General features: G+C 50.0%; 2 protein-coding genes across 4 annotated transcripts in view; both read right to left on the minus strand.

Annotated features, from left to right (window-relative positions):
* The window catches only part of RFFL (ring finger and FYVE like domain containing E3 ubiquitin protein ligase), a 63,726-nt gene extending 62,327 nt beyond the window's left edge, over positions 1–1,399 (minus strand). Inside the window, exon 1 of one of the 2 annotated variants that reach the window (XM_032457746.1) lies at positions 1,377–1,399. The gene's annotated coding sequence lies outside the window, so the exon portion shown is untranslated. Of the gene's footprint in view, positions 1–937; positions 1,194–1,376 lie in introns of those variants that run through there. The other variant, XM_032457744.1, reaches the window with a different exon arrangement.
* Positions 1,400–7,601: 6,202 nt separating this feature from the next.
* On the minus strand, positions 7,602–19,919 carry RAD51D (RAD51 paralog D). 2 transcript variants are annotated; one of them, XM_032457750.1, is made up of 10 exons: positions 19,650–19,917; positions 19,302–19,363; positions 18,984–19,102; positions 14,486–14,567; positions 14,110–14,244; positions 13,484–13,579; positions 11,394–11,484; positions 11,199–11,269; positions 8,989–9,153; positions 7,602–8,822 (listed from the first exon to the last, which is right to left on the minus strand). In XM_032457750.1, exons 1-10 carry the CDS (start codon positions 19,729–19,731, stop codon positions 8,739–8,741), a joined length of 987 nt encoding a protein of 328 aa, XP_032313641.1. In that variant the 5' UTR covers positions 19,732–19,917; the 3' UTR covers positions 7,602–8,738. The 2 variants fall into 2 exon arrangements, with proteins under 2 accessions (XP_032313641.1, XP_032313642.1); XM_032457751.1 differs by lacking the exon at positions 11,199–11,269 and having other exon boundaries at positions 19,650–19,919.
* Between the last annotated feature and the right edge of the window lie 336 nt (positions 19,920–20,255).

A 20,255-nucleotide genomic window follows, 5' to 3' on the forward strand; every position in this document is an offset into this window, starting at 1 on the left:
GGCCTTGGGCCAGGGTGCAAAGTGGCCGTTGTGGGCAAAGCCCTATTTCCAAGCTAACAATAATTCTTCCCTGGGGTAGACTGGGAGGAGCACGGTACACTCTTCCTTGATTACACAAGCAGTTTTTCCCCTAGAACAAATGCCAGACCAACAGAAAGGAGAAAATACACTGTTGTTTCTATCTTCTGCCAGCCTGAAATCAGGCTCTGAGCAGACATGCCTGAGACGCTCTGGCTCCCCGGGTCTAGCATACTTCCCCAAGCTTGGTCAAGTGTCGCGTGGGCAGCCGGCTGCAGAGGCCCCACTTCCCTGTCCGTCTTAGCCACTGGCGACCTCGCACACATCACCTCAAACGAACAGAGGACAACTCCCAAAAGATGGAACACGGGACCCTGCGCGGGGCAGGATTGGGATGCGGGAGAACCACATCCCCAAACTTCTCCAAGGAGCCTCCAAACTCCAGCCGCGTCCTTCTTCCAAGAACCCCTCTGGCCTCCTCCACTAGGAAGCAGGGTCAGGCTAGTTCCTTTAAATGCTGACGCAGGCAGCCCCGTACCTGACTCAGTTTCCTCTGCAGTAAAGCTGCACCTTTCCCCGACAAACCAAGTGAACCCGCTGATATGCAGGGCGAGTGGGGATTTCTGAAGATAACGTCTCCAGTTACTGCCCCCACAGGTGAAAACCCTTCCTTGAGCGGACTTTTAACGGGACAGGTGCGGGCTACCCCGAATGCGCAGACTTCCAGCGAGGCAGGGCTTCCCCCATCCCCTGTAGGCAGGGGAAGTCCCAGGCCGCGCCCGGGAAAAAGGAGGCGCCCCCAGACCACAGCCTGGTGAGACCCGAGGCCGAGCAGCGCCCCCCACCCCGCTCTCCCCCAGGACTCCACCCCAGGCCGGGCGCCCCGCGGATCCCAGCGCCGCCGCCGCCGCCGCCTCACCTGCCGCCGCCGCCTCCTCCTCACCTGCCGCCGCCGCCTGCCCGACCCGCACCTGGGAGGGGAGGGGAGGGGCCGGATCCGGGCCGCGGACGCCTCAGGCAGGGGGGCTGCGGGCTCCTCCGCGGCGACGTCTTGGGGGCTGAGGGGCACCGGGGGGCGGTCGCGACATCCTCACGGGCGGCCCCAGGAAGTTGCCCCCCCCAACCTCATCCCCTGCCGCCGGGCCCGGTCGCTCCCGCCCCTCACGCGGCCCCGCCTCCGGCGTGGCCCCGCCCCCCTCGGGAGGGCGCCTCCACTCCCGCCGCGCCTGAGCCACCATAGAGAGGGGTGAGGCGTGCAGCGGGCTAGAGCGTAGCCTCCGCGCGTGCCCCCTGGCGGAGCCCAGGTCGCTGGAGGCGGGGTCGTATGAGGCTGAACCGGGTGAGGAGTCGGTACCTACCCTAAAATCAGGGCGTCCGCTGCTCCTGTTGCCTTGGTCACCGAACTCCACGCGAGGAGCTCGAGGGTCTCGGTCTGTGGTCCAGCGTGGTGACCCTCGGCGAGTCCAGTAACATCTGTTTCATAATAAAAGTTTGAAAGTGGCCTCACCGTCCTAGCTCATTGTTCCGCACAACAGTGGCCATTAGCCAGTGATGTCTCCTAAATTACTATGGAAGAAACCCAGGCCCTTCACTGGCTGATTCCAAGTCCCATAGCTGATAGGTGTTAGAAGCTAGATACGTAGGCTATCGAAACTCATGTTTGTCCCATTCTCTGGCACCTCCCTCGCAGAGCATTTCCCAGTCTAAGCCCCAAGGTTAGCTAGTTTCACCTTAAGAAGGTGAGAAACTGCTCAGAGGAAGGCCCAACTCTTCTGAACTCCAATTTCCTCATCCCTGAAGAAATTGGTATGGTTGGTATGAAGCCAGTTGAGAGGATTAAATAAGCACATAGAAGTGCTTAGTAAACTATAAAGCTCTAGAGTTGCTTGGGAAATCATTACCCAGCGTGGGCTAATACAATGCCTACTGGTGAAAATAATATAGTCGGGGGGAGGGTATAGCTCAGTGGTAGAGTGCCTGCCTTGAAAGCACAAGGCCCTGGATTCAATCTCCAGTACCTCCATTAAAAAATAAATAAATAAACCTGATTACCTTCCCCCCTAAAAAAAAAAAAGAAAGAAAGAAAATAATACAGTCAGTTCAAATCCTTCTTCTGGTGGTGTCTAGTGACACCTAATTTTTTTATACCTTAGATTCCTATCGAGACCTCCTAGAATTGCTCTGAGCAATTTGCATCTTTCTAAAAATTTTTAAATTGAACTATAGTTGATTTACAATGTTGTGTTAGTTTCAGGTGTACAGCAAACTGATTCAGTTATACACATACATATGTGTACTTTTTCAGATTCTTTTCCACTTGTATTTTAAAATAAGGAATATCACAAGGAAAAGTAAAGTGAAAATAATATTTATACATGCAGACTCTGTCACTTTACATGTATTAGTTTCAATCTTCATAACCCAGCAAACTAAGTACTATTATTCCCACGTTACTAATGAAGATCTGCAGGTTAAGTAATTTACCCAAAGCCACACAGTTAGGAAAAGGCCGAGTTGGAATTTGAAACCAGGTCTTTCCACCAAGAGGAATGCATGGAAAGACTGGCCTGCTAGAGGCCTCCCGCCCCTGAATTTTATGTGCCCATCTTTTTCATATATATCTATTTTGGTAACTTTTCTTGATGCAAGTCCCTGTCTTCTCTACTTCTCTCCAGGCAGGCATCTATTGTCTTCTCTTTTCCGCTCTCTGACTCCTTTTCTCTTGAGATGCCAGGCCCTTGTTCATCCTCCCTTATTTCTGAAAGGCATTTGTGACCTGTGATGAAGGCCCAACATTCCCCACCCAATCTCTCCTTCTCTTAGTGTTAATTATAGTCATAGAAAGTTAATAGTCCCAGAACAAGGAGGGAGTGAGACCCAGAGATGTCTTTTCGTAAGCTGAGTTTCCAAACTAAGTGCTCAGTTCTGAAAGGGAGGCACTTAAGTCACTGATTGGCCTAATAACTGGAGTCTGAATTCATGACATCCTGTGGAAATCATTTTTTCTGGGCCCTGTGGTCCATATTACAGCTAAATCACTGGAATGCTGCTAAATAATGTGCACATCACTAAATCGAGGAGGGCTCGGAGCTGCATTTACCCACACTCCTCCTTTCTCCACCTTCAACACTATCACATCACTATTTTTCATCTTTATGGTGCCCTTCCACAGAGGCACTCAATGATGTACCCATTGTGGAAGTAATCTGAAATCCTTTTCAGCAAGCAATAGTATTTAGTAGTAATAAAACACTAATTTGTCTACCAAGTGACATATTTATAGGAGCTGTATATTTTGACATATTTTTATTATTTCTATTCATTTGCTAAGTACTTTCCAATACATATTTATGAAGCACATGCCTTTCCCCAAACAGCAGTGAAAAAAAAAAGAATCGTATTATTTCTTTTGTTAGTAGTAGCATAGCTTTTAAGTCCTAGAGCCCTGATTTTTGTTACTTTAGGTTAAGAGCCAGAAGAGTTAATGGTGATTGAGCACCTACTATATGCCAGACTCTGTGAAAGGCACTTTACATAAATTATGTTTAATTCCCTTGAGACATATATTTTACCAATATAGAGAGTGAAATTCCCCTGCAACGTATATGTTACCAACAAGACAGAGACATTCCCTTGTCCAGGTACTTCAGCTAGAAAGGACTCAGCAGCATTTTGAACCTAGATTTTCCCGATTCCAAATCCCAAATCATCAGTCCACTTCACCAGCCCCCTCTTAACTTCTCTGGACCTAACAAATTTTGTAAAACACAAAGTATTCCTTTCTGAGAGAGGCTGTGTAGGTTATCCCAGAATGGAACAGTTAGCAATAAACAGACATGGGATGCTAACCCCAATTTTTCTATGGGAGGTTATCCTCTGAGGGAATTATTAATAAATCAGTGGCAGGGTGTTTCCCAAAAAGATGGACCAATGCAAGAATTCTACTCATTCCTGGAGACATGACCATCTACAAAGTTTTCAGGGCACAGTGCAAATGTTGGGCCCTTGTTCAAAAGCACTGAGAATTTCAGGATGGCAACAGCAGACCATTAAATTAAGCCCAGGGCTCTGTGCAGCTGCACTGGTCACACTATCATGAAGGCAGCCATGCCTGAACATAAGGAAGCTGTCACCAGTTTCTCCTAGGCATCCTGGGCCTTACAATGATACAAAATTGCATAGTTATTATATGCCTAGGGAAGTATTTGGTGTTTAACATAAGCTATACTGCTGGAAAACAGTTCTATGAAGCAGGAATTATTTTCCCCATTTCCCAGTCGATGAAACTAAACTTAAAGAGGCTAAGTGACTCATCCAAGGACATACAGTGTCAGCTGAGACCGAAGTAAATGAGATATAAATCTTGTTCCTTGACTTTGCATCCTTTTCAGAATAAGCTCATTGTCTTCTGGCAAAACCCAGGCTTATACTGAGACTATTACACCCAGAAACTAGAGAGGCAGGAAGAGCTAGGGTTCAAAGGAGTCAAGCTTGTGCAGCAGCCGATGTGCACTTGCACACCTCTGGGATGCATGGACCTTCCACCGGCTGGGAGAGAGAATTTTACGCATGTCAAAGGGAGTGGCCAGTACCTGGCCTCCCTCTCCAGGATAGACAGGAAACACAATGAGGTCTTTACCTTGATAAAAGGTAACTACAGGGAACCTACAGCATCTTACTTAGTTATCATATATTGGCCAACAGCTTGCTAAAGTCAGGAACAAGACAGGGATGATGGCTTTTGTTACTTCTTTTCAACTTAGCACCAGGAGTTAGTTTAGCCAGTGCAATAAGACAGGAATACGTGGGAGAAACACCTTTTTGAGGGTAAGCTTGGGTGAATAATCTACCTAACTGTAATTTAAACTCCACGCATCACAGAGCCTTCTCCAATGCCTATCCCCAAGTAATTGAACCATTTTAACTCTCCCTAGTGCAACTCCGTGCCGGAGCACAGTAAAAACCTGGTTGGGGTGTGCATCTAAATCCCTCATCTCCTCCTGGCTCACATCTCAGGGATGCATAAACCCTGTTGTTTTTTATTCAGCTTTATTTCCCCCCAAACCTCCTGTTCACTTTAATAGAAATGATATCTCCCTTTTTTGAGTGTTTGTCATTCTCTCATAACTTCTGCAGGGGAAATTGGAAAGCACTGAGAAAGTAGATCTCTGGTCCAGCTTTCATGGTGAACAAAGATGAAAAGAGGTTGGGACAGGTAGCCTTGGCTGCTATCAGGGGAAAATATGAATAATTTAATTGAAATATTTACATATTCACAGCCAAAGGCAGCATGGGGATGGAAAGAAGTAGGGTCTGGAATCAGACAGATTCAAGCGTGGATTCTGGTGCTGTCCACTTATTAGCTTTATGTCCTTAACCTCACTGGATTCCCATTTACTGTCTATAAGATGGAAGGCTTTCCTAAGGTCTAAATAAGATGTGGACGAAAAGGACCTAAGCACACATGAGCCTGGATGAACTTGCCTCCTGGACTCTGGCACACACTAGTTGCCCACCCACCATCGAGCTCCTCCACGCACACCCCGTCTTTTCTAGTATAGCACCCCCTTTCCCTCTGATGGCCATGTGTCTCCAGCCCCTGCTCCATGCCTATTTCTCCATTGGTCTGAGCCAGTCACAGTGGTTCCATTTCCCTTGCCATGGTTAAATGTGGGTGCATGAAGCAATTCTGCACCAGTGCAGTATGATGTATAAATCTGCTTTGTTGGAAAAAGTTCTCAGTTTTCCTGGTTCTTAAAAGGACACAAGGAGGTAATCATGTTCCTGCCTGTAGATACCATCCTGCCTGGACAAATGCTCAGAATGGCTGCATCCAGGCTTTGATGAGAACGAGCTCAAAGACAAAAACCAACCCAAAAGGAGAACAGAGTAGAAAGATGGAAAGACCCTATACACCCCTTGATGACAAAACTCTGAATGAGTCAACCTTGGACTTCACGTTACTAGAGACAATGAATGTTCTTCTTGTTTAAGCCTCTTTAAGCCAGGTTTTGTTATTTGCAGCAGAGAGCAGCCACGATACATGGACCTTTAGCCTGAGTCAGACTTGGGAGTTCAAGTGCCTGACTTAAAAGCTAGCACATAGTAGAGACTCAACATTAAATTCTAGTATCAAACCAAGAACATAAAACAGTCCTGTATAAAAAGACATGTAAGAAAGACACCCTGAGGACTCAATGACAGGATCATGTTGAAAACATTGTGTTCTTCCTTTGCCATCTTTAAAATGAATTAAAGCCCACACATTTGTATATTTAACAATTACTGAGCTCCCACACTGTGGAAAGAACAAAAGAAACATTGACATGAGAACCCTTCAAGTGTGTCGTGGGCTCATGGGCAGACAAGTAAGACAAGTATGAGTGAGTGGTACAGGAGGAATTATGATGTCTATCTAGACCACAGCTGAGACGTAAACAAGGGTGGATGTCAGGATGGGTATGCACCAGACTCTGAGTGGGTGGAGGCAGACACAGAAGCAAAGGGAGCAAAAGGCACGCGGGCAGGAGAGCCAGGCTGGCCTGAGGCCTGTTAGGAGAGCCCGGCAGTGTGGTTCGCCCGCAGTGGAGTGTGCGGGACCAGGACAAGGGCAAGGTGAAGCCCTGGTCTGAGACAAGGCCCAGGAGGGAGTGGGTTGGGACAGGCAAGGTCCCACAGGAACGTCATGGGTGGTCTGGAGCAGCAGTGAATGGGGCATCTTTCCGTGGCCAGAAAGGCCTCCCGGGTGAGCCTATGGCATCTTCAGCTGGAGTAAGTGCTCACTGGGGATAGAACTGCGCCATGCGGAAGCATGAAGACAGAGTCCTGGCCAGGGAATCAGGAGTCCTGGGTTCCAGTCCCTGTTCTGCCACTGGCGCTGTCATTTCTCCTCTTTGGGCTTCAGTTTCCTTCTCCACTAAGTGAGAGGATAGGTCATAAGATCGTTCTAGGCCTCTCAGGCCACAATATTCTAGGGTCCTGAGTCAGGGACGAGGCACCTGACACCACACACAGGAAGCACGGCAGATAGCAACCAGGCTCCACCTCGAACGCCAATGCCAACTAATTGGTTGTGGCTGTGTGGACTGCCACGTGGAGAAAAACTGCAAAGGACACCAAGCTCTGCACAGAGTGGATGCTTGATCGATTGGTGATGCCTGCGTGGGCTCAGGATGCCCAAAATGGTGCAAGTAGTAGGGATGTGCCATTCCCAGCTTAATGTTTTGTTTCCTACTATGGTTGCAGATATGTGCCGACTGCTCAAGATGTGAGGATGCTGAAGATTCATTTCTCCCAGGGGGCCTGTGAAAGCAGCAGCGCCAGGGTTCCTTCAGTCTTAGGCTCACCAACCCTGTCCTCACTCAGGCAGGTACCCTTGGGACAGTCTGTCACCCATTCCTGGTCCTCGATGCTGTTTGCTTTTATTCCTGCTGTGTTCATCACCTCTAGATGTTGTACCCTCCACCTGTAACTCTGACCCCTGCTTCCTGCAGGCAAGACACAACTAATTAATTACACAACAGGCTCTCGAACCGAGAAGGGTGACCCTCCTTTAAAAAAACCATGGTCAGTAAACACTCCTGATCATTTCTCCTTCAACTTTTATTTCCCCTTCCCTGGTGTCCTCCTGTGCTCCCAGCCAGGGTTACAGCTCACAGATGAATGGCCACAATGCCATAACAGACAGGGGGTTTATTTCATACACTAGGGCACTAGGCTGTGGTACAGCTGGCAGGAAGAGAAGGGTAATTATACTGCATCTTGGAGCCATAGGCAATGAATTTCTGCATAAAGGACTACATTTGCCATGTATTATTTATGCCAGCATCAATTTTCCCAGCTGGCTCTATTTACTGTGCAAATTCTCCTCTGTCTGTTTATGGGCAAGGCCATGGTTCAGCACCTCTGGTTACACTATACTGTGGAGGGGCCCCACAGGGCACCATGCACGTTAAACAAGTGGCTGGACTCACTGCAAGCAGGTCACATCTTCCCTTCCTGTTAAATTATATCCCTGGGACTGCAATGAGCTCGTGGTCTCACTCAGGCACGGTGATGCACACAGGTGTGTGAAACTAAATCAGCAAGAGGGGAAAAAGGAATAACCATTCTTTGGGGTGTCACTGGGGGAAACCAAAAGACCACCTTCGGAGGGGGGCAAATTAGATGGCTCTGGGGCTCAGGGAATTTCCTTTTTATATTTTTAAGGGTGGGACACAGATAATGAAGAGTTTTGCATTGACAAGGTTACTTCTACCCAGTAACTCAAAGATCGAGCTAAGGGAAAAGGAGCCCCATTTTACAGATGGAAAAACAGAGACAAAAAAAATAGAAGAGAAGGGAAACAAAGGCAAGCTAGAGGCCTCAGGCTCAGTCACTGTGTTAGGGTGGCGCGCAGGTATGATAGTGACACACAGGGTCACCCTCCAGTCACCGATGTGCCTCTTCAGAGATGCCCAAGCCAAGGTGAACTTGGCTCCCACTGGAAACATACGTGGTAGAAACAAGGGGGAGAAAACCTAGTACCAGCATGAATTTCTGGGCCCTTTCACAACAGCATCCTCTCTCACCAGTAGTGCTGTGTTCCCAGAGAGAGGAGCTGAGGACTGAGATGTCTGCCCAGCCTGAGAGCTTTTCAGCAGCCCCAAGAGCTACCCCCAATTACTCCACAGGAGGGCTGGGGGCCTTGAGGCCTCTCCCTTTCCCAATCAATAGCACAGTCATGTGTGATCTCCTTGTAACTGTGGGCTCTGCTCTGACGTCCCCCAGGTCCCAAGGTCGACCATCTCCTGGAAACCTGTTGGCTGGAAGACAGGATCAAAGTGTGAGTTTTTGGGTTGAGCAGCCCAGGTGGGTAGCCTCTTTGGCTGCAGGGTCTCAGCATCCAAGAATCCCCCAATGAGACATCTGCAGGCATGGAAACCACCCTCAAGGGCCCAGAGTCCTGGCTTTCTCCTGGGGCTGGCTCACCAGACGGGGAGATTTCATCAGACACACCATGCGCTGACTATCTGATGCTCCTGTGCCTTTGGTGATGTCCAGGAGAAACCGGGTGCTGGGTACAAAGCTCCAGGAGCGTCCGAGGGCAGGTTTGAGCTTCCCAGTGTCCCTGTCTCGGGTCATGTGGTTGGTCACCTGCAGTGGAAAGAATCACAGGCTTATAGATCTGCAATGCTAGTACAGAGGACATCTGCTCCTGCTGCTTCATTTTACAGATGGAAAAGCTGAGGCCTAGAACGACTTCCCCTAGCAGCCATAACTTAGCAACGGTCTGGAATTAGAACCCTGGGCTCCCTGACTTGTGCATAGGTCTTGCCACTAAACCGCAATGCCTCAGGCCTGACTCCAACAGAAGGGGATGGGGCACGTGTCTGGGAATAAGCAGTGCTGTCTGCTTAGGCTTATTATACCCCCAACCCAGCAGATGGGCATCCATGAGACCATGTCCACCCACCCCTTTGTGTCAGAAAGTGCACCTCTGTGTATGGCTGGGGGGATAGTTTGAAAAGGGGGGGTGTCCTAATCTGGTCGGTCAGCTCTATTCCGCCCAGGCTAGTCTCAGGTAAGAAACCCCAGCTTCACCACATCCTCTTAAGGTTCTCCTTGCGCCCCCTACTCCCATCCCCAGGCAAGGATGTGGCCTGTTCATCATTGAATCCCTGCTGCCTAAGGCAGAGCCTGGCACATAGCAGGTGATCACATACGTCCCATAGTCAGGAGAGGGAGGCCTAGGGACCCAGGATAAGAACAAAAGGATAGGAAAACAGATCCCCTTTCGCTGCCAGGGGGTGCACAAAAAGTAAAACCATGCCGACAATTCAGCAATGTCATATCTAGACACTTAAAAATACGTGTGTCCCTGACTCACTGATTATACTTTTAGGAGTTTGAGGAAATATGAGATATGTAAAGAGACTTAGGTATAAGGATGTTCATTATAGTTTTATTTAAATAGAAGAAAAAACTGGTGATGATCTAAAGGTCCCAAGCCAGGCAGCAGAGTGTCATGGTACATCAGGAGTTGCAAATGTGGTGTCTGAAAATCACGTATCACTGGAACACAGCCAAGCTCATGTGTTCAGGGATTGTCTACGGTTGCTCTCATACTACATAGGCAACTGAGCAGTTACGACATGGACCGTATGGCCATGAAGCCTTAAATATAGCCGCCCCTCATTATCTGTGGGGGGTTTGGTTCCAGGACCTCCAGGGATACCAAAGCCATGGATGCTCCTCTCTTATATAAAATGGCGTAGTAGTTGGCCCTTGGTATCCACGGATGCAGAACCCGAGGATAGGCAACCGGAGGATATGAAAGGGCAATTGCATTTACTCTCTGGTCCTTTAGAGAAAAGGTTTGTTGACCCTTGTGATTTAGGTATTAAACAAAATATGTAGTTGCTAAAAATGGCATTCTTAAAAAAAAAGGCATTCTTAAAGAATCTATTTAAAGACATGGGAAATGGTAAATTTTGGGTTTTTTTAAACAAGTTTACAGTTTAGTTGGAAAGTCTGTTAAAAGTATGTGTCTATATTCAGAGAAAAAGATTCCATGGAGAGAGATAAAAATATGTTTTCTGGGGATGTGGACATTGATAAATTTGACTCATATTTAACTTTTTTACCCTCTTCTATGAGAAGCATGCAGATTTTAAACAAATTATTTCATAAGCAGAGAAAGTTACTTTAAAAGCAAAATATTCCTTTCTATGAAGCTCTTGAAAAGGCAAAACTATTGGAACAGAAACCAGATCGGTGGTGGTCTGGGGCTGGGGGACCTTTCTGAGTGATAGAAATACTCTGTATCTTGACTGAGAGGAGTAACAAGACCAAACACAACTATGTCCATTAGTCAAATTTCAAACAGGAGAAAATCACTCTGTGTGAATTACACCTCAGTAAACCTGACAAAGGAAGTAAAAAGAGAAAGAAGACTGTCCCTGATCCCTTGGCCATTTATGGCCCAATCCCCTTATGGTCTAATCCCCTCGTGGTCCAGAGCTTTAGATGACCCAGGGAAGCTGGCTATGACCTTTTCCTAAAGGGCCACTTTGAGGGTTCAAAAGCTGCTGTTTAAGGGAAATAAGGAGCTATAACAGGAAACTGAGCTCATCTCCCCACTTGGTGAAGCCCAGGGACCAAAGGTAAAACCAGTCCACTGGCAAAGCCCGCCTCCTCACCACCACAGCCACGCCAAGGTCCCGGGCCAGGGTCTTCAGCTCTCGGGCCAGCTGCATCATCAAGGCCAAGCCTGGAGGAGAAAAAGCAGGGAGGGTGGGCAGCAGGGCACTGGGGATCAGGCTGGCCGGAGACTGGACTCCAGAGCTGGGAGGCAAGATCATGACCGCAACCTTGGGTTCTGCCACACCACTCACCTTCCCTCTGCTGGCCTCCCAGAAGTGGGGAGACCACCGCGGTGACGGAGTCCACAATCACCACCTTCAGAGTCCCTGAAGAACTGCTCACCTGGGGTGGAGGGGTTGATGGGAAGCAGGGAACATGAACCAGTTGGCCTCTGGGGGGCACCCAGTATGGGACAAGCTTGCTTCTCTGTCAGAAACTGGTAGGAAATAATCTCCCCCAGCTCAAAAACAGCTGCGCAAGCATGATGGAATTTCAGTTAAGTTTTTTTCTCCACCCTCGTTTGTATGTGTGACAGGTTTTATTGAAGACTTGGGTGGACAGAGAGCGTTTAAACCACAGGACATCACACATACCCTCCAATAATTAAATTTGAGAAATCCCTGCTCAGATCCTGTGATCCATGGTCAGGAAGTTTCTTAGTAGAATCTTTCTCCTTATGGTCAATCCCCCCTAAAATCAGGCCCCTCTTTTCCCTCTCCTCTTACTCCCCAAGTTCCTCACTTTCTCTGCTGAAGACGTGAGCGTTCCCTTTACCTCACTGTCTCCTTCTGCCATGCCTCGAAGGCCTCATCGTCCACATCTAAAAAAGGTTCCAGATACAGGCTCTCTAGACAGACACCTGGTAGAACTGTACATTTCTGTCTCGACACAGTGTTCGCTTCCTCTTGGTTTCTTGGACCTAAACTGTCCTCCATGCTTCCCTTGCTTTCCCTCACTCCTTCTGCCCAACTCATTCACTGAATCTGCTTCTGCAACTTTTCACTTTATGTTGGCCGAGTCTTGGATATTCAGCTTCTATGCTCTGTCTTTTACATGTCTCCCCCTTCATCGTCCAGTTAACTGACTCTTGGCCAGCCGTCAGCTGGTCTAAGAGACCATGGCAGAAAAGACTAAAATCAGCTTAGCCCTACTTTACTCTCTGGGAGAGCAGGGTGAAATTTCTGGCTGAAACCATGGAGCTATCAGGTCACCATGGGGCTTTCAGATCACCTGGGGCAGACAGACCCCACAATGCTTGTAACCGTGGGGCTGTCAGGTCACCAGGGGCAGACAGACCCCATGATGCCCACCTCTAGGTATTCAAGCCCTCCATGGTCCCTTCCCCTTGACTTTGGGGGAGTCCTGTGACTCGCTGATGACAAAAATGTCAAAGATGTTTGGACACTGCTCTCTTGATTAGATGACATTATACAGCAAAGGAGCTGCCACTCCCATGAGTACATCATGTTGTGTAAACTCCCCTGTTGCATTTTGCTTTCACTCTTGTGCTGTCTTGAAGCAGCAAGTGGTCACGCTGCAAACTGTCTATGGAAAGGGCCACATGGCAGGAACCATGGGAAGTCTCAAGGAGTGGAAGGTGGCCTCTGGCCAAATGCCACCAAGAAACTGAAGCCTCAGGGAAGTGAATTCTGCTGACAACCTGAGGGAACTTGTAAGTGATCCTTCCCCAGCTGAGCCTTCAGATAAGAACACAGCCTAGCTACAGCCTGGATTACAGCCTGATGAGACCGTAAGCAGAGGACCTGAAAAAGCTGTGCCCAGACTCCCAACCCACAGAAACTGGAAAGTAGTAAATGTGTTATTTTAAGTCCCTAAGTTTGTGGTCACTTCCTATGCAATAATAGACTATATACCATGTAATGGTCCTAGAGTAAAAAATATAGTCTTTTGACCTGGGAGTTGAGATATCTGAGTTATAAGCTTCATTCTTATCTCAAATATGCAGTAACCTTGGGCAACTCACTAGATGTCTCTGGTCCCCTCTCCTCATCTCTAGAAACGAGACGGCTGGATTAGATCAGGACTGCTTCACTTCATGTCTCAACACACAGGGGGTGATTACCAGCTGATTCCTATAGCAAGTATCTGTTCAACTATTACACATTCTAAAGTTTGTAAAAATGACTTACTTTGTATATAATACTGGGTATGCCCGTGGGAATATGTCATGCTTTGGGGTGAGAGAAAAAGTTTAAGATGAATTAAACTATTCTCTCTAAGGTGTCTCCCAAACCTAAGAGTATATAAATCAGTGCACCAAATCCTGCCTGAGCACCAGCGAGCTGGGAGAAGTCGGGAGGGGGCGGGAGAGTGGGCTCACCTGCTGGGCCACAGTGCCTCGCAGGTCCTGTATCACATCCAGCATCTGGAAGATGTCAAATGCACGCACCACCTGGATCCTCTGAAGAGCTCCTGCCTGAAGGGGAAGGAAAGAGAAGGGAGGGTTTTGGAGAAGAGGAGCAGGGGGTTGCACAAGATGAAGAGAGATTTTTTTGAGGCTGAGCAGGAAGAGGCACTTAGACGCCAGGACTCAGGTCCAGGATGGCAAATGGGCTCTGTCTGATGGGCCAGTTCTCACCGTGGTGGCTGCCTGGGTGCTGAGCTGCAAAGCCAAGTCAGAGCCCGTGGGAGGGAGTAATAGGATTGATTAGTATGTCTGCCACGGGCAAGAAATGGCGTAGAAAACACAGAGGCTGGGTGTTTGGCAGCCCTGAATTAGGGTATGCAAGGGGCTGGGTTTCCTGGGAGCATCAGTGTGGGTAGCATCCAAGCTGGGATGATGTCATAATGGAGGAGGCTTGCAGAGTACAGGCAATATTCGCAGAACAGCAAGTTTCAAAGCCAGAAATGACTATTCACCCAAATGGCCAAAATCTTCTAATGTCAGATAGTGAGATCTTACTGTGTCATAACCTCAAAGGAACCCAACCCTCTCCTGCCCTTTACCTGCTCCTCCTCGTCTGGGGTTCTGGCCTGAAGTAGCTGGAGGATGCGGGAGGCTGTGAGTCCTCCATTGGAGTCGATGTACAGAACGTTCTGCTGCAGGCCATGGGCCACGTGTGCAGACACACAAAGACACACCTGAGCAGATACAGGCAATTGGGTGAATCTGAGCCCTCAAGGAGGGCCCAGAATGGGAGCTCCCACCGAATCTAATCCAGATCCCAGAAACAAGAGTCGGCCAAGTTGGTGCCCTCCTCCTTACCACCCAGCTTCTCTCTTCCGAGCTCTGAATCACCAGCACCCCGGCAGGAGCTTCCCCAGGGATCCTGGGCTATGCACCCACCTCCCCCAGTCCTCCTGCTGCTGGCCGCATGTGTACCTGGGTTTTGCCACTACCCGGGCCTCCCACGATTTCAGTCACTTCTCCAGTATAGAGACCAGCATCGAGCAGTTTGTCCAGGCTGATGGCAGAGAAAGGGGAAGAGAATCAACCAAGGGGATGGGAGGGAAGTAGGAACCAGGAAGAAAAGCAAGACATTCCGTCCAAGCACTGTTTGGTCCACAGATGTTCTAACATTTCTGGCCAGGAGGCTTCTCCTGATGGAGTCTCCTTTGGAGGGGAGCGGGCCCGGCTAAATGTTCCTCCTCAGGCACCGCATCCTTTCACTCTCAGCTTAAAGATCACCTCTGGGTGATCACCTCTCTGCAGAGGTCTTTGCCGCCCCATCCAAAGGTCCTCCTCATTCTGCATCTCAGCCCCTGTATTATTAATTATTATTATTATTATTAGCCCCTGTAGTAGTATTCCATGGTACAGAGGCACCAAGTTTGTTTAACCATTTACCCACTGAAGGACATTTTAGCTGGTTCCAGTTCGGGGAAATTATGCATAAAACTGCTCTGAACATTTGTGCACATGTTTTGGCATAAACCTAAGCTTTTATTCTTCTGGGAAAAAAATGCCCAAGAACACAACTGCTGGGTGGTGTGGCAAGTGCATATCAATTTTATAAGAAAATACTAACCTGTTTTCCAGAGTGGCTCTGCTAGGTTATTTTCCCACTAGCAATGCGTGAGTAATCCAGTTTCTCCACATCCTCACTAGCATTTGGTGTTAGCACCATTTTTCATTTCAGCCATTCTGGGAGCTATGTGGTCACATCTCACTGTGGGTTTCACCTACATTTCCCTAATGACTAATGATGGTGAACCTCTGGTAATACAGTCTGTCCATGTCTTTTGCCCATTTGCCTACTTGGATTGTTTGTTTTACTGCTGAGTTTAAGAATTCCTTAGCTTAGGGTATAGCTCAAGCAGTAGAACGAATGCTTAGCATGCACAGGGTCCTGGGTTCATTCCTCAGTACCTCCTCTAAAAATAAACCTAATTACCTCCCCATGCAAAAAAAAAAAAAATTCCTTAGCTTGAAGCTTTTAAGATGTGATTAGCCATGATGTGTTATTCATCTAAACAGGTACAGTTATGTTTACTCCTTGAAATCTACCTTTTTCTATCCCAGTAGGTAATCTGGCATGAAGAATGGGATCCTGATCAGAAGAAATATGCGCTCTATCGCCCTCGTAAAGATTCACAGCGCACGTCGGCACTAAGGGCTCTCAGAAGGTCTACAACAAGGAAATCTGCTTCATTTGGGTGAACCAGCATTTCCCAAGCTGTTGACTACAGAACTCTCCTCCCCTCCCAGGTTCAAGTTACGTCCATCGTCCATCGAGTACCCAAAGAATACTTGTGAGGAAGGCTAGAAACCTAGTGGGCTCATCTTGGAATCTCACCTATGTCCCCCCTGGAAGGAAGGCTTATCACATTTCTTCAACAAGCCTCCTGGGGTCCCCTGCCCTTGACTGGGCCCCACACCCTCCCCCGCCATGTCCTTCCCAGCCCCTGCTCACCTCCACCCCAGGCCTCCGCTTTCACCAGACAGCCTTCCCCAAAAGCGCGGACCAGTTCGAGCTGGGTTCTTGTACTGAGGGGGATGACACGTGACTTCAGGGGCCTGGTCTGCCACTTACTAGCTGCAAGGTCTTGGGCAAGACACTCAACCCGAGTCCCAGTTTCCTCCTCCACAGGATGATGACTTTCATCGTAACATGCTCCGTGTGGTTGTGAAGACCGATGAAATAACGAGCTTGGAATAAGGGTGCCTGGTTCCCGGCGACCACTCAGAGAATGTCCACCTGGTCCTCACTGAGGTCCGCCTCCTTCACAGAGCTTTCTGGAACCACCTGATCTCCCCTGCACTGACTCCCTGTGGTGGCAATCCTGCCACTTTACTACCTGACTGCTCCCTAAATTCTCCCTCTGTACCTGCTGGTTTTATAAGCTCCCAAAGGCCAAGCTGGCTTCTGGTCAGTCACCCCCTCCTGACGCTGCCTCCATGTGTGCTAACACCTCTCTCTTGTGTTCACCTGCTCTTCTCACCCACCACACCCCACACTCCTTAAGTGCCGGGGCCTTGCCTCACTCCAACAGGTATCCTCTGCACGCACCTGGCACCTGTAGGCACTCAGCCAACGCTTGATGAATTACAGACCTGAACCCCCAGCCGGGGAAGCAAGCCCTGTGCTGTAGGAACCTTGCCAAGAGAATGTGTTGTGGGAACAGCAAGGGCCAAACCAATCCAAAGACTTCTGCGGTGGTGGAGTTCTTTTTCAAATTCTGCACCAACAGGCCAGGAGAGAGGTCAGATTCCCTCGGCCAGAAGCAGCCCGTTGTCTTCCAACTCTTCCCCTCCGCAAACACGGCAGAATGTATTCTTGGCCCCTCCAGGTGCAGAGTATGGAGAATGCACCAAATTCTGGCTCAAGTGCCCCAGGGCTGGACGCTCACCTCTGCCCCTCGATCCTCTTGAGCTAAACTCAAGTGGGGTAAATAATGACTAATTCACAGAGTCACTTAAGAGATTATATAAATATGACTTACTATGTGTCAATGGCTGCACATAGTAGGCACTCAGTAAATGTTTGTCCTGCCCTGCTTTGGTTTGTTTTTAGAAAAGGAAATGTTTTATTCCTCTCTGCGGAGAGCAGTATACAAAGGTGGCAATCATACTGACTCCATACATCACTGACACAAAAATGCCCCCTCAAGGATGCCCAGTTATCCGCCCCACTTGAGTCTTAGAGAATTGTCAATTAGTGAGTAGGGCAGAACGCTAAGTCTCAGGAAGATTTTTTTGAGACATTTTTGTGGGAAGTTTAGAGTCAAGGGGAAAGATGAGACCCAAGAGTGGGTGTTCCATCCTCCATCTTCCTGGGGACATCCAAATCCCAAAGGTTTTCTGAAGAAAGGCACCTCTCAGCAACCCAGGGAGGGGAGGCGCCCAGACCTACTGCCTGGATATAAGGCTGAGGTGGGGAGAGGACAGGGTTAAGCAGCAGAGATCACAGATCCAAGGCTGAGGAGTGAAATGCATGGGGGAGAAAAGGGGACTGAGAGAGCCGAGAGGCCCAAGTCATAAATTCCACCCTGTCCCCAGTTTGGAGCAGAAACTCTTCTTCCCAAGACTAGAATGGAGTTTTAGTTCAGGGACTGGCCTTGCTCCAGGGCACAGAGAGGCAAGCCAGGCAAAGATCCCATGGGTGGTGAAGGTGGAGAGGTAAGAGGTCCCCACCAAGAGATGGACACGCCCACAATGAGCACTCAGGCCACAGCAGGCGGTGAAGCTACAAGCCAGGATCGGGGAGGGAAAACTGCAGCTGTGTGTGTCTGAAATACAGAATTTTATCAGCCCTCTGCAATAAAATTTAAATCACCGCTTCTTCCACTCTGCCCCTTGCCTATGAGCTGTCCCCAATCCTTTCTCCCAAGGCTGGAGGACTGGGCAGTAAGAAGGAATAAGAGAAAAACCGAGGCCAGTAAGCGGGGCTGCAGCAGAGACTTGCCCTGCCTCTCCCCACTCCCACTCATTCTATAAAAAGGATTCTCTCTTCCTCCCCTTGCTGGACATATGGGCTGTTGGGATGAAGGCTGGGTAAAGGCAAAGGGAGAAAACACCTAGCGCATTCTTTCCCCTGCTTGATGTGAAGTGTAGCTGCAGCAAGGGGCACAGAAGTTGAGGCAAAAATATGGGGGACAGGAGAGCTTGGGAGCATAAGCCTGTCTAGAGAGGAAGAGGGTGCTTCTCCTGCCCTTTGTCCAAATTGGCTGGGAGCTTTACTCCCAGAACTACAGAAAAGAGTGAAAAGGGGAAGCATATAAGGGTTGGGGTGGGGACGGAGTGGGTGGGGGTGGGGGGCAACCAGAAACAGGTTGGAGATTGAAGGATCCCTGTGATCCCCCAAGATGGCCCTGAGAGCATCAGTTGGGGGACTGGATGAAAAGTCACAGCAGACATGTGCGTTTTTTGAGGGAGTGAGGAGCCTCTCTGGCCCCATCTTTAAGTGAAAGGGGAGACAAGGCCACAAAATAGTTGCTCTGATCTGCTGAATAACAATGAAATACTGACATCTTGTGTTATAGGACAGTGGTTCTCAACCAGTGGTAATTTTGCCCTCTCCTCTCACCTCCTCCGGGAGGTGGGAGGGGCGGGTCATTTGGCAAGGGCTGGAAACATTTTGGGGAAGAAGGGATGTGCTACTTGCATCTAATGGGAAGAGGTCAGGGATGCTGCCAAACATCCAACTATGCACAGGTCACCGGCTCCCCTCCCCCCAAATAATTACACACCTCAAAATGTTAGGAGTTGGAGAAACTCTGTCACAGGGTAAGAGGACTCAGAAGTCTTGACCATCCAGCCACGCTGCTCTCACCACTGTTTGAAAAACCCTGCCTTCCCTAGGTTCCAGCGTCAAAAGCCCAGCTGGAGGCTGCCACGGTCCTCCTGCCTCTCACCTTCTCCCCCAAGTACACACACAAACCTTCCAATGCCGGTGGACAGGATGGCAGTAGAGGTCTTCAGTTCCTCGTAGAGATCAGCGCCATTGAAGGGGAAAGCCGAGAACTGAGCCAGCAGCACCCGCCTCAGGGCGACCAGGGCCTGCGGAAGGGGCGGGGCGACTCAGGATGCGGCCCTGGCGCTTCCATCCCAAGCAGCCCAGAGTACTCTGCAGTGACCCGGTAAGGGAGGGCGAATCCCAGGGTCTCATAGCCCCCCCTTAGCAATCTCTGGAAACCCTTTGCTCAGGGATGGGCATTTAGAGACACCCCGTTTTGGAGCGTGCAGATAATCAGCTCACCTTATAGGACAAGCCACATTTCTGGGCTACCTCCTCCAGGTCTGCAGAAACGAGGTCCACCACTGCAAATTAAACACGTGGGGTTGATGCGCAGGAAGGGAGGCCTCGGGCCTCCAGCACCGGACTTTTCCTCGCCTAAGGGAACAAGCCGAGCCGCAGGACCTGGCGTGCAGCCTGGGACACAGCGGGGGTTCCATCCTTCCTGGGGCGTGGTCGCCCTACTCCCACCTTCCCGAGCTCTCCAGAGGCTGTGGGCGGAGGAGGGAGGGGAAGGGTGTGCCAGGACAGGAACCGGCCTCCTCGCTAGGCCCAGCGGTGTGGTCAGCACTGGCGCGCGCCCGCGGTCACCTGTCTTGATCCCGCGGCTCCGCAGAAGCTGAACCATGTTCTGGGTGAGGCCCGGGCACAGGCCGGCGCGGAGCACGCCCATGTTCGCTGTGGGCCCGGGGCCACTCGTCCCGGGGGCATCCGTGGGGCCCTCTTTTCAGACGCCTCCTTGGCGCCCTTTTCTGGACCAGGCACGGGAGGCAGGAGACAGCGGCAGCGGTGGCGACGCGGTGGGTGCGGACCCCGCTGGGGCCCCGGCGCCCAAGGCCAGCCCGGCCCTGCAGCGGCACCGCGCAGCCGCTTCCGGCTTCCAGACTCCAGGGCCTGGCCTGCAGCGCCACCTGCCTGCCGCGGGGCGGACGCGCAGGCTCCCGCGACCCAGCGATTGGGGCGGAGACGGCGCTGGCGGAAAGGAGCCACGTTCCCCTCGCCGCTGCCACCACGCTCAGCGCCCGCGTAGGCCTCCACCCTCTCCCGGATCACGCCTCGGTGCCGGCCTCCCAGGTGCTGCCTTACGTTCTGAGCGCTGGGCCCGAACATCCGACTGCACAGACCATCCCTAGGCTCAGGGACCTACCCGATAGTGAGGAAAGGCAATGAAGAGGAATCAAATAAATCAGATAATTA

The sequence above is a fragment of the Camelus ferus genome, chromosome 16 (genome assembly GCF_009834535.1).
Source record: "Camelus ferus isolate YT-003-E chromosome 16, BCGSAC_Cfer_1.0, whole genome shotgun sequence".
Lineage (NCBI taxonomy): Eukaryota > Metazoa > Chordata > Mammalia > Artiodactyla > Camelidae > Camelus > Camelus ferus.

Excerpts from the sequence above, each read along its gene's own strand:
- RAD51D (XM_032457750.1), bottom strand. The coding sequence starts at position 19,731 with ATGGGCGTGCTCCGCGCCGGCCTGTGCCCGGGCCTCACCCAGAACATG. Across the intron at positions 11,485-13,483 it reads GAGGCACTGTGGCCCAGCAG|GTGAGCAGTTCTTCAGGGAC; the intron begins GTGAGCCCACTC and ends CCTCCACCCCAG. Across the intron at positions 9,154-11,198 it reads ACCTTGGCGTGGCTGTGGTG|GTGACCAACCACATGACCCG; the intron begins GTGAGGAGGCGG and ends TTTCCACTGCAG.